Source organism: Natator depressus, chromosome 2 (assembly GCF_965152275.1).
Source record: "Natator depressus isolate rNatDep1 chromosome 2, rNatDep2.hap1, whole genome shotgun sequence".
Lineage (NCBI taxonomy): Eukaryota > Metazoa > Chordata > Testudines > Cheloniidae > Natator > Natator depressus.
The window spans coordinates 65,460,734-65,473,947 of record NC_134235.1 but is presented as its reverse complement, the minus strand read 5'-3'; the positions used below and the strand labels follow the sequence as shown (position 1 = coordinate 65,473,947).

The 13,214-nt window shown below is 41.1% G+C and overlaps 1 protein-coding gene across 1 annotated transcript in view; it reads left to right on the top strand.

The window, feature by feature from the left end:
• The window catches only part of LOC141981408 (uncharacterized), a 99,212-nt gene that overhangs the window by 75,654 nt on the left and 10,344 nt on the right, over positions 1-13,214 (top strand). The window contains exon 4 of the mRNA XM_074943081.1: positions 9,429-9,687. Within this exon, the coding sequence (XP_074799182.1) occupies positions 9,429-9,687 (259 nt within the window). The remainder of the gene's footprint in view (positions 1-9,428; positions 9,688-13,214) is intronic.

Below are 13,214 nucleotides of genomic sequence, written 5' to 3'. Positions count from 1 at the left end.
TAGTGGCGTTCTGTTATTTTCTTTGTTGGGCCTGTCCTGTAGTAGGTGACTTCTGGGTACTCTTCTGGCTCTGTCAGTCTGTTTCTTCACTTCAGCAGGTGGGTATTGTAATTGTAAGTATGCTTGATAGAGATCTTGTAGGTGTTTGTCTCTGTCTGAGGGGTTGGAGCAAATGCGGTTGTATCCAAGAGCTTGGCTGTAGACAGTGGATCGTGTGGTGTGGTCTGGATGAAAGCTGGAGGCATGTAGTTAGGCATAGCGGTCAGTAGGTTTCCGGTATAGGGTGGTGTTTATGTGACCATCGCTTATTAGCACCGTAGTGTCCAGGAAGTGGATCTTTTGTGTGGACTGGTCCAGGCTGAGGTTGATGGTGGGATGGAAATTGTTGAAATCATGGTGGAATTCCTCAAGGGCTTCTTTTCCATGGGTCCAGGTGATGAAGATGTCATAAGTGTAGCGCAAGTAGAGTAGGGGCATTGGGGATATTAAAATATGAGTGGTGGGCTTTTATTTGTAGAACAAAAAACATTAATTATTATTAAGGGTTTTTTTATATAGCGGTTTTATCCAAAGTACTTCACAATAGTTAGCTAACGGTACAAACAATATTTGGAAAGATCATTAAGTGGTCCAGCGAGACCCTCAGCAATTTTCAAGTGGTCCGTGAAAAAAAAGTTTGAGAACCACTGATCTAATTCAACTAGCCTGTGTACGAGAGGGCACAGAAACCCACATTGGCCAGCAGGGCCAGCCTTAGAGAAAATGGCACCCTGGGCGAACTTGTATTTCCCCCCCTCATCACTCCTGCCCGCCCCCCACAGGTTCCCTGGGCTCCCCGCCCCCATCACCTCTGGGTCCTGCAGCCTCCCCCAGTGTTTAATTTGTATGGAAAGAGATGCCAGAGCTCAGCCCTAGCACAAATTTAGAAGCACTGGCAGGGTGGCCTGATACCAGTGGGTGTTGGCCAGGTGCCAAGCTCTGAAGGCAACACCACCACCCTCAGCAGCACAGAAGTAAGGGTGGTATGGTATAATGGTATATTGCCACCCTTATTTTTTCACTGCTGCTGTGGCTTGTGGTGCCTGGTGCTCGGCTTTATGCTATCACGGCGGCTGCATCTTTTCAGAGCCCATAGCCCTCCTGCAGACTTCTGGCCACTCCTGGCTCATCAGTGTGCCATTTCAGATTTTCGGGAGTGGGAGGAAATTTTAACCATGATTCCAAGGACTACTTAGGCATCTGAAAACTCTCAGGATTTTTTCAGATAATAATTTAGGAATTAGCTGACAGGAGCACTGTGTCTAATTGTTATATAAAGAAAGAAAAAATATATACAAACTCCAATTAAAGTCACATTTAAAGTTTATATGTAAATTTAGAACAAACAGGAGATAAAACACAAAATATTCCCAATCCCAAACCTTGAGGTATCAGGTCTAGAGTTTTAACACAGATATCGGAAAACACGTTCAATACTTTGTACACTGTCTTTAGTAGAGATAAATAAAATCTGCTTAAAATCTGCTTACTTTCTCTAACAAACACACCCTGTGTTACTGCCATTATCTACTCTATTTTAGTTAATTGTTTTAACTCCATTAAAAACATACTTGATTAAGGTTTTTTTCTCTTTTTTATTCAGAAAGGGAGTTTATTTTTCTAATTATTTTGGCATTTATGTTTACCGATCACAATCATGTATGTGACTCACTAATATTTGACTCCATCATTGCTATTGGTATCATTGCTGGAATTGCATTTATTTTCATGCAAATTTTAAGTTATTTTACAGATATAACTAAAAATACAATTTAAAAATAAGCAACCTTCTTCTGCCCAGTGTCTAAAGTTGTGTTGAGCTAATGTTTCTGAAACTGGCACTGCTAAGGTTAGTACAAGCTAAAGTTACATTCTAGAAGGATACTATTGTTTGATTATACCACTTTAAATAATGAATGAGAAAGCACAATATGATAAAAGTAATAATGATAATTACTCCAGCCAGAACAGGTTAGGCATTTTAGAACTCACTACTCAAAGAATTAAATTTAAGCATAACAGAGAAATGAAATGCATAGACTAGTCAAAAACTAAAATAACAGCACTTTGAAAGAATAAAATTACAGAGCATATTTGTGCATTGCAGGAAGTACCAAGAAGTACCAAAACAATAATCCAAGTTTGTGTTGGGGGGTGAGTGTGAAAGAGACTGTATGTTTGTGTGTGTGAGAGAGAGAGAGAGAGAGAGTGAGACAGACTATGTGTGTGTGAGAGAGAGAGGAGGGCAGAGTGTGTATGTGTGTATGACTGTGTGTGTGGGGGGAGAGAGAGAGAGAGAGAGAGAGTGTGTGTGTGTGTACTGGGGAGTGTATGAGAGACACCCCTTTAAGCACAGCAGCACTCACCAGTCTGAAGGCTTGTTCAGACCACAGCAGCCACCAGCAGCTCCTCCCTCTCATTCCTGAGCCCTGTCCCCTTCTTTCCCCCACTCTGCAGAGATGAGGTATATGGGGGAGAGGGAGAGGGTCACCCTGACATCAGCGCCCTCCCCCGCACAGCAGACAGGAAGATCCCGGGAGCAGCTGGCCAAAGGCGGCTCCAAGTCAGGGGGCAGGAGCAGCGCTGCAGACGGCAGCAGAGCAGCCAGGGGAGGGGCACCCCTGCTCCAAAAGGGCACCCCTTTATAATGGCGCCCTGGGCCTTTGCCCCGTTCGTCCTGCCTAAGGCCAGTCCTGTTGGCTAGGAAGGGGTTAATGAGCTGCTGTGGACTCATCTGGCCCTACCTTGCTACATCTGTGACAGGTGACAGGCTTGGAGGGAGGGATTAAAGGGGGCGAGGATAGCTTAGTTGGGGGCTGACCAGGAAGGAGAACACATGAGAGAGAACTGGCCTTAAAAAAAAAAGTCCTAATGGATCTATGGAACGCATCACTAGTATAGGTGAAAATGTTGCCCACGCTGGTCTTGGGCCAGTATAATTTTTACATGGGAGAGTCATAGAGTTTAAAGCTAGAAGGCACCACTAGAACATCTAGGCTGCCCTCCTGTATAGTACAGGCCACCACCTGCACGCTGGTCTCATTTTGGTTGTAGGGTTAAAGTATTGCCGCCCACAGGAGACTAGACTATTATGTGCCACAGGCAGAGAACAGGAGGAACTGAGGGCACCAGTGCCCGAAGCTGCCACAATGTCAGGGAAATGATTAAATGAGATATACCCAGTTAATCCTGTAAGCGACCCAAACCTACATGCTGCAGAGGAAGGAGACCCTCTGCCCCAGCAAGGTTACTGTCAATCCGAGCAGGGGGAAAATTCCTTTGCGAACCTACATATGGTGATCAGTTAGCATATGAGCAAGCATATGAGCAAGGAACCAGTCAGCCAAGCACCTGAGAGAGAGAATGCTCAGTGCCCCGCTCCCCCAAGTCCCATCTCTAGTCACGGCCATCTCCTGTTGCTTCAGAGGAAGGAGACTTAAACAAAACCTCCCAGAATCCACTGGGGGTAGAGGGACCCCTGTTGGTGGCCAACTGAAATCCTGAAGCGTGAGCTTGAGGAACACAGGACATAAAATGGAAGTGATCCCTCAGGCTGTTGAGCCATGTCTCCTACCAACCCAGACAACCCCATCATACAATTGCACTCAAAAATGTGTCCATCTCTTGCTCTCAAAACAAATTACATTGTTTGATCCCCACAACTCCCATTTGCAGAGTGTTCCAGAACCTCACACCTCTGAAACCTTCTTCTAATTTCCTGCCTGAATTTGTTCATGGTCAATTTATATTCACTTGTTCTTGTGCCAACATTGTCCTTAAATAGCTCGTCACACTCACAGGTATTTGCCCCTCCATCCAATGTATATAGAGAGAGTAGAGCTGTCAAGTGATTAAAAAAATTAATTGCGATTAATTGCACTGTTAAACAACAATAGAATACCATTTATTTAAATATTTTGGATGTTTTCTACATTTTCAAATATATTGATTTCAATTACAACACAAAATACAAAGTGTACAATGCTCACTTTATAATTTATTTTTATTACAAATATTTGCACTATAAAAACAAAAGAAATAGTATATTTCAATTCACCTAATACAAGTACTGTAGTGCAATCTCTTTATAATAAAAGTTGAATGTACAAATGTAAAATTATGTACAAAAAATAACTGCATTCAAAAATAAAACAATGTAAAATTTTAGAACCTACAAGTCCACTCAGTCCTACTTCTTGTTCAGCCAGTCGCTCAGACAAACAAGTTTGGTTACAATTTGCCGGAGATAATGCTGCCCATGTCTTGTTTAGAATGTCACCTGAAAGTGAGAACAGGCATTCGCATAGCACTGTTGTAGCCGGCATCTCAAGATACTTACATGCCAGATGCGCAAAAGTTTCATATGTCCCTTCATGCTTCAACCACCATTCCAGAAGACATGCCTCCATGCTGATAATGGTTTCTGCTCGATAAATATCCAAAGTAGAGGAAACTAACGCATATTCATTGTCATCATCTCAGTCAGATGCCACCAGCAGAAGGTTGATTTTCTTTTTTGGTATTCAGGTTCTGTAGTTTCCACATCGGAGTGTTGCTCTTTTAAGACTTCTGAAAGGAGGCTTCACTCCTCATTCCTCTCAGATTCAGTGCCCAGATTTTGGAAGGCACTTCAGATTCTTAAACCTTGGATCGAGTGCTGTATCTATCCTTAGAAATCTCACATTGGTACCTGCTTTATGTTTTGTCAAATCTGCTATGAAAGTGTTCTTAAAATGAGCATGTGCTGGGTCAGCATCCGAGACTGCTATAACATGAAATATATGGCAGAATGTGGGTAAAACAGAACAGGAGACATACAATTCTCCCGCAAGGAGTTCAATCACAAATGTAATTGACGCATTATTTTTTTTAACTAGCATCATCAGCATGAAAGCATGTCATGAAAGCACATGTTTGAGGCAGGCTTAGAAATGTGATAAGAATGGGTGAAGAACGACCATCAAACAAAGCATGGGAGGAAGAGAACACCAGGAAAGGATGTGGAAGACCTAGCATACAATGGAAATACTTTGTCAAGAGAACTTTGAAGAGAAAAGGACTGGAACTCCAAGACCTAGGCACCTGTGCTGTGGACCAGAAAAAGTGGCAAAGGATCGTGGGTACCTGTGAAAACAGGACAAGGAGTCACAAAGTGAAGTGAAGGAAATGCTTTTCCTGTGAATAACTTCAGCCAAAGTAGTAAAGATTAGGGGCTTTGATTATTTTGCTCTGAGTTATATCAGTATCAGTCTGAAGTAAATACATCGGTATTAACGGCGCTTCTCTGGTTTGACCCTTAGAGCAAAATCTGGTCCCATAATTCCATGAGAGACAAATATAAAAACAACCCCCCATACGTAGGCTTGGCAGAACTCATTTTTTCTATATAATTTCAGTGGATAATGTTTTGTTTTTAACTTTTTATCAATCTTAAATTTTTACAGTTGCAGGAAATTATGGAGGGTCAGAGAATTATTTAATGACAGTAGATGTTCAGATTAAAAAAGTTAAAGCTTTATAACCCTAAAAACACAAATTGTCAACATCAGATGTCAAAATATACAAAGTAAATATCCTTAAATCAAACTCTAAGTTCTCAAGCAGCATATTTCTTACTTTACCTTTCTGTAAATTTCAATTATGGATGGCAACATTTTTTTCACCTGTATGTGTGGTGAAATTGACATTTACTGATATTTATCGATAAAAATCTAATCCTTCCAACTATACACACAATCCATATTTTGGTAAAATGTGTAAGATTTGAAACTTGCTGCAGTGACTTAAGTGGTCTCCTTGTTCATGGTATATTAGTGCTTTCATAATAACGTTGGGTCCAATCACACCCTCTTGAGTTGCATGCTGAGGACATCTCTGTATTCCAATACCCTCTACCTCTCATAGATAGGGGAAGGGTGATTCAGCAGCCTCTTCTTATTGACCAGGAAGGGGACACTTCTTGAGTGCTGGGATCCGCACGGGGGAAGGTTATATTCTAGAAGAGGAGTAAATGGGGTAGGGCATAAAGCTGTGGAAAGGAGGCACAGAGTACTTGAAGAGCTTGTGGCAGAGAAATAATACAGTTCCAGGCGCTGTGATATTTCTGCAGCCCATCTCCATGGTGTGGCTCTCTTAAAGATCACCTCTGTGTTGTGGGAATCTTCCTGGAGGGAGCATCATTGACCTAGAGACAGTACAGAATCAAGGGCCCTCTACTGGGGTGGCCTTGACCATTTAGGAATCTGAGGGAAATGGGGGGCCCTGCACCAGTGCAAGTGGGTGACAACCCTCCTTTCCCAATGGAAGGATCAGACATGTCTCCCTGAGGTAAAATTTACATAGATGTCCTGCCCTTTTGCTCCTTCCTGTGGATATTCCTGCAGGAGACAGGCCCTCTCTTAATTTCAAATATAATATCACACCTCAAGCTACAAAGCCAAATCTTTTCCTCATCAATAATACTTGAATGTCATGAAGAAAACACTTCAAGCCAGAAATTAGAGAAACAATCCCAGGTATCTAAACCTGTTTTTTCGTACATGTATGGTTCAATTCATGTATTTATAATCATATGATGATTTCTCAGAGAAACTGCAACAATGATCAGAGGCAAATTAACAAGTAAATGCTTTATTGACCATGGTAACATGATACAAGAGAGAGAGGAGAATATTTTGGGCCTCCTCTCTTAATGCCTCAAAAAGCAATAGCTGTCTTCATCTTCCATGGTCTTTCCTCAAGAGTGTGTGGCTTAACACATCTGTCTGTTCTTGTCTATATAGGTTCTTATACCACACTCATTGCCATAGTACCTGAACATCTTCCAGTAGCGTGTTAAGTAACATGTCTAATATCTGACACGTTTGTTCTCTTGTCCTCTCCCCAGGGGGAGAAACATGCAGTGGAGTGCTTTGTTTTGGAATTGTTTAAATAATTATATGTCCATACACACAAATTGCTGTTTGCTAGAGTACAAGTTTAAAAAATGAACCTTACACGTACAGCAGAAGGTGGTGAGGTTTGTGATGGCCCTTATTCCTGTGGGAGTTCATTCCAGAGGCTTGGACCAGCACCTGAGAAAGCACTGTCTCCTGCACAGACAAATTTTACCCTTATTGCAGAGAGTTCAGTTTTGTCAGAAGAATGAAGTTGTCAAACACAGTCTTCATCCCAGAGCCTTAGTAATCTTTTCGATATCTCAGACTCAGGCCATCCAAGTGCTTTAGGAATAAGGACGGAGACCAGAAACCAGTCACTTGTTTAAAATAAGATCATGTAATCATTGCAAACAATGCTGTAAGAAGGACATAAGAGAATTCATCTGCAAAAGGTAGGAGATTTTGTCTACTTTAATGTAAGAAAAGGTGAGATACTGTGTGCAGGGCTGATGCTGATGGGCTTGGAAATCATGTCTATGGCCAGTAGACTGGAGAAACTGGTCTGTAGTAGTTTACTGAAATGAGGATATTACTGCTGCACTGCTTCTGAGGTCACTGTCAGTTTGCATTATCTACCCTGTAAGTACCACTCCTTCCACCCACACTGAATCTGGCTAGATCTAAATTGGACAGTTATATATTTTTTTAATGAAAACTTATTTATTATTTATTATGCTTGCACCCAAACATTGGTGTTTGTTATATTTCAGTTAGTAAAGAGAGGGGTTTTTAATGATAAATGTCAACATTTTGAATGTCCTACAATTAGATGTTAAGAGTCTGATCCACAGCCCATAAATGTCAATGTGAATCTTTCCGTTGACTTTAGTGGGTTTGGGATCAGAGCCTGAAACTGTACTGTGCTGCACCAACCTCAGCCTTCTTGTAGTGGTTGCATAGTTGCAATAGTTAAACTAGATTAAATGAGAGGTCTTAGTATGAGGAGAGAGGATTAGACTGCTGGCCAGCTGAAATGGGAGAAGGCAATCTACTGGTCAAATTCATACTGCTCAATCACATGATCTGTATTCAGCCAATTTCTAGCTCCATGTCAAGGAATAGCTGTTATTGATTCAAGGAGCCTTCTTCCTTTTGCCAGTGGTCTCATCTTCTTTAACACATGATAAATACTGTCTCTACTAAAAATATCTGAAGCCTACTTGCCTTGGTGTTGGAAGACCAGCATCAGTAGATCAATAGTTCTTGATCATTCCATACTGTAACGCCATGCTACAACAGAAGAAAGGCCCTTCACCCCTCTGCCCCCCTCCCACCGCTCCTATCTACCCATAAAGAAAAGGAGGGCGACTGTGACCCCCTGGACCTGTTTGTGATACGCAGGCTGAGAATACATGTAACAGAGAATGAGAATTAATGTTCCATGGTGGATGTGTAATGATCAATGATTTTCATAAATTTTTCCACTCACAGCTAAAAAATCATGTAACTCCTGTTCTGCATTTGCTTTCAAGTCATGCTTACGGACACCATGAGCATAGGTCAAAAAACAAATCAATAAGAGTCTCATTATAAGGCAGATAAGCCAGTGAAGTGAAAGGCAGATCAAAGATTTAATTGCTGCCTATTAAATATATTGGAGGGGAATATAAATGAGTTTTAGCACAACATGATAAGAGGGTCTGGTTTTGTTCCAAATAAAATTGTTTTTTTATCTATCAAATTGGCAAATACATAGTCAATTTCTTTCTGATTTTTCTGATCTAGAGTAACATCTAGATCTGCAATAGTTTTGGATAGTATTCAGATCTAATGAAGAAAACTTCTTAAATCTGATCAACTACTAATGTGCATCTACAATTTAGGTAGGCAAGCATTATTAGTTGGCCTTTGTAGAATTGCAGAGCTTTTCAGAATCCTATGTATTTCCTTTCTAGTTGTAATTACAGAATTATGACATCTGGAATGACATCAGATGTAAATACTTCAAATGCAAAATATCAGAAATTGATTAGAAAATCAGACAGATCTACAAAATAGTTATATTTTGAAGGTCTCTGTCCCTCCCTGTTTGTTTTATATTACGGGACACTTAAAGAGATCTCTTTTCCCACTGAATAATGTTAGTTTTGAATTTCTAATGATTAGAGAGTTGTGGCGGTTGCATTCAAAGGTGTGACAATTGAAAGGAACTTTGGCTTGCCTATTTTTTATGAAATTACACATTGATTTTAAAACTCGATCCTGTACCAGTGGAGCTACAGAAATGTACATAGCTTACAATCTGAACTGATATATTTTTTGTAGCAACTGAAAATTCTGTAGAGCTGAATGATCTTTGTTCTTTTACTCACCTGCATTTCTTTAGCTTTTATATTACTTTTTATTTTTAAAAGATCTATTTCCCACTGCAAAGAGCTACTGAAATGCCTAAAAGCACAAGAATTTCCAATTCACTTTTATTTCTAGTTCTGTTCTCTTTTATCCTTCTAGGGTAAATACGTGAAGCCTTTGATCGTTGATCCTGATAACCCAGAGAGGTACTCACAGGTGCTTGTGGACCCCAACAAACTATACAATGTGGTGAAAAAAGCTCGAGAGCAGAAATCCCACCAGGAAGTTAGCCTGTTGAATGGACTCATAGATCTCGTGTTCAGCACTCAGGAGCTAGCAGTAGCCCATGGGCTGGGGCTGAAAGGGAAGGATAAAGAAGAAAAGGCCCTCAACAGAGTAAAAGTATCAGCCTGTGAAGGTAAATATTATTTTTAAAAGGCCAAATGATTGATTTGAAACAGGTCCTAAGCAAAACAATGGAGCCTGAATACCCTACCACTGGGGGGTAAGTAAATCCCATTCTTGGCTGGAGCTACTCCTGATTTATGCTGGTGCAAATGGAAGGAGAATTAGGCCACACTTTCTAACTGAAGTGATCAATTTGTGTCTTCTGGCGTGTCTAAAAGAGCATGGATTTGTTAATAAACAGTGTAACTTCCCCTGAGCAGCATAGATCTTGTTGAGTTGAATTTTCTAGCAATGATTTTCAGCTTTTTCTCACGCTTAGTAGCTTCTCTTTCAGGGAATAGTCTCTCATTTTATATCCCATTGCTAGTACCCCTTAGTCTTTGTGTCTCTGTTTCTTTAATCCCCCCTTTAATTCACACCCCCAGCTACTATTTTCTGAATCTGTTCTCTCACTCCCTCAGCTTTCTGGCTCACTAGACCCTACACTCTTTATGTGCTTAAACTTCAAGACCATCACCCTCCTTTTTCTGCTCCAGCACCTCCTCCTCAAGTAGATTAAAATTGTACAGATCTTTGATTACCTAAGGGAACCAGAATAAATATTTAGAAAATAGGCACTGTGACTCCTCTAATCTACGTATTTTAAAAGTTCCAGAAACATTCAGCAGTATCCCTGCACCTAGTTGAGATCTCATCGGATGCATTAATGCACCTCCAAATACAGCAGAAAGGATTTACCCTTTTAATCATTATGAATTATTTACAGAACTGATTTGTTTCATACATGGCACAAAAGAGCTAGCCCAACCCAGTCCATTCATACCTATGCTTCTGATGCTGTTGCACATGTGCTGATGTTTGTAACAGGGTGATCTGAACCTTTGAGGGCCTGTTTAGTGATAGAGACCCTTTTAACAACAGGTGTTTGGGCTTGGGTGAAGGGATTATTGGACTCAGCTGGAAGGGACCAGGGGACTGCTGTAAAGAGCTGAAAGAGCACAGTTGAAGGAGAGCTGCAGGAAAGAGGTTGTCTTTTGTGGCAGGCCCTAGAGTGGGGGGATGTGCAAGGGGGAAGTCTCCGAGCCCTTGCAACCTGGGTTGGTCGAGGGATGGTTGTTTTGTATAACCTTGATTGATTTTGTGTTTCAATATTGAACTGTCCTCTGAAGAAAGGGCCTAAACAGACTCTTAGTGTGGTGTTTAATGCTTCCTGAGCTGAGGAGACAGGCCAGCAGCTTACAATGCCATTGCACACTCTCGCCTGGTCTACATTAGACTTAATTTCTTAAAATTTTCCACTGTTTCCTACCGCCAGTTCAGCTCTCCGAATTGGAGCAACAGCATGAGTGCTAGTGTAGGGAAATGTTGGCTGCCAGTGTTCTAACCACAAGGTCATCTAGACCTGCTCTGAGCTAGGTAGCACACAGCTCAGGGTCTTCAGACATTTTCATGCATGCAGGCGCAGAAGGCGACTAAATGCTACCATCTGCTCTGTGGCACTGAGATTGCTGGGGGAGCCAGAAACCAGACACCTGTGTGAAATAAGTTTTTATAATAAATAATTGCAAAACAATGTTGTAAGAAGGATGTGAGTAAATTCAAATGAGCAGAAGGCAGGAGATTCCTTCTTCTCTTACAAAAGTAAAGGTGGAATAACACATTCAGGGCTGAGGCTGATGGACTTGGGAAATCATGCCTCTGGCCAGCAGACTGGAGAAACTGCTCTGTAGCAGTTCACAAAAGTGCTGATATTACTGCTCCACTGCCTCTGATGTCACTGTCAATTTGAACTACCTACCAGGCAAGCACCAATCGTTCAACGGAGATCAAACCCTGGGTTAGGTCTAAACTGCATAGTTAACTTTTCCTAAACTGCTCTATTTTTCATTCATGAATTTGAGTTCCTGTTTTGTTATGGCCATAACAATTCCTTCCCCTTAGGGCTTGTCTACACTACCTACCGGATCAGCGGGCAGCGATCGATCCAGCGGGGATCGATTTATCGCATCTAGTCTAGACATGATAAATCGACCACTGAGCATTCTCCCGTCGACTCCGGTACGCCACCAGAGTGAGAGGCACAGGCGGAGTCGACAGGGGAGTGTCAGCCGTTGACTTACCACAGTGAAGACACTGCCATAAGTAGATCTAAGTACGTCGACTTCAGCTACGTTATTTACGTAGCTGAAGTTGCATAACTTAGATCGATCTCTCCCCCACCCCCCTAGGGTAGATCAGGCCTTAATGTCCTGTCCACCCTTATTTATATACACATGCCTCATACCTGCAATGTAACACATTTTCCAGAAGTAGAAGTTTCTTGTACAACTTCTCTAGTGACATGACTGAAATCCAAGCTTGCTTACTATACAGAAGACTGTCCCTCTTCAGGGCACCATGTAAGCATATGTTTAACTTTAAGCATATTGACTTCAGTGAGACTTAAGCATATGCTTCAAGTTAAGTATTGATTTAGTTGCTAAATTCTTTTCTGAATCTTAGCCATAGATAATACTGTACATTTAAAGTCAATTACACTTCTACTTAGATTTTGTCAAAGTATGGTGAAACAAATATTCAGTTGCAACTTTCTGAGATTTTATTATTAATGTGTCTGATAAAATGTCTAGGACATTAATCAAATCAATTATACTTTTTACACGATGTGACCCCATTTCACCTTTACATATGTAAATAGATTTTAATTGCATCTCCTTCTTCTAGCAAGCAGCAATAAAGCTGAATGAGAATGTAACCATAAACCGAAATAAAAATATAGACTTGTATATTTAATACAGCAGGTGATCCTGTTGCCCAGGATAGTAAGTGACTCAGGAGAGGAAGTCACTAACAGAGCAGTGAGTTTATTTAGAGCCAGTTTCCCTCTCTGTGGTGTTTGGTTTGGTTTGGAGGAGACTTGATACTGCCATAATTTAAGCTTCATTCCATAAACACAGCCTTGGCTTTCACTCTGCTTCACTCTTTCCTTACTTCACATTTTCCGGGCATTTCCTGCCAAGCTACATTTACTCTTTTTCATAGCAGATTACTGCCAGCTATCTCCCGGGTTCCCTTACACTAAGTTCCTTTAGGCACCATAACAGGGCTTTTGAGCGACTCTTCCCTTTGAACTGTGAAAGAGCAGCACAGAAACTCCCAAGTTCTGGGAACTGGTAGTCTGGCAGCACCTTGTTCATGTCATAAATCAGGCTGACAGATCACTAAATATTATTTGATATGGCCTGAATTGAAATGCATATTGACATTGGAAAAGCCCTTTTTCTTTTTATCCCTCAGAACTTTCACATGATTTTCTTTTCCTGTCCAAAGATGTGGCTGGTGAATTTTCGTTGGTTGTAGACAGTTGTAGAAATTGGTCGTAGAAATGTTACTCTTCGTCGTAAGTTAATTTCTTTTATAATACTCTCAGTCTGTGTACACACAGTGGCTGATTAGAAGAGGGTTGTGTTCTGCTTCATCCTAACATCTGAACTAAGCAAAAAGCATGAGCAAAGGGGAAGGGGATTTATTTTCTCA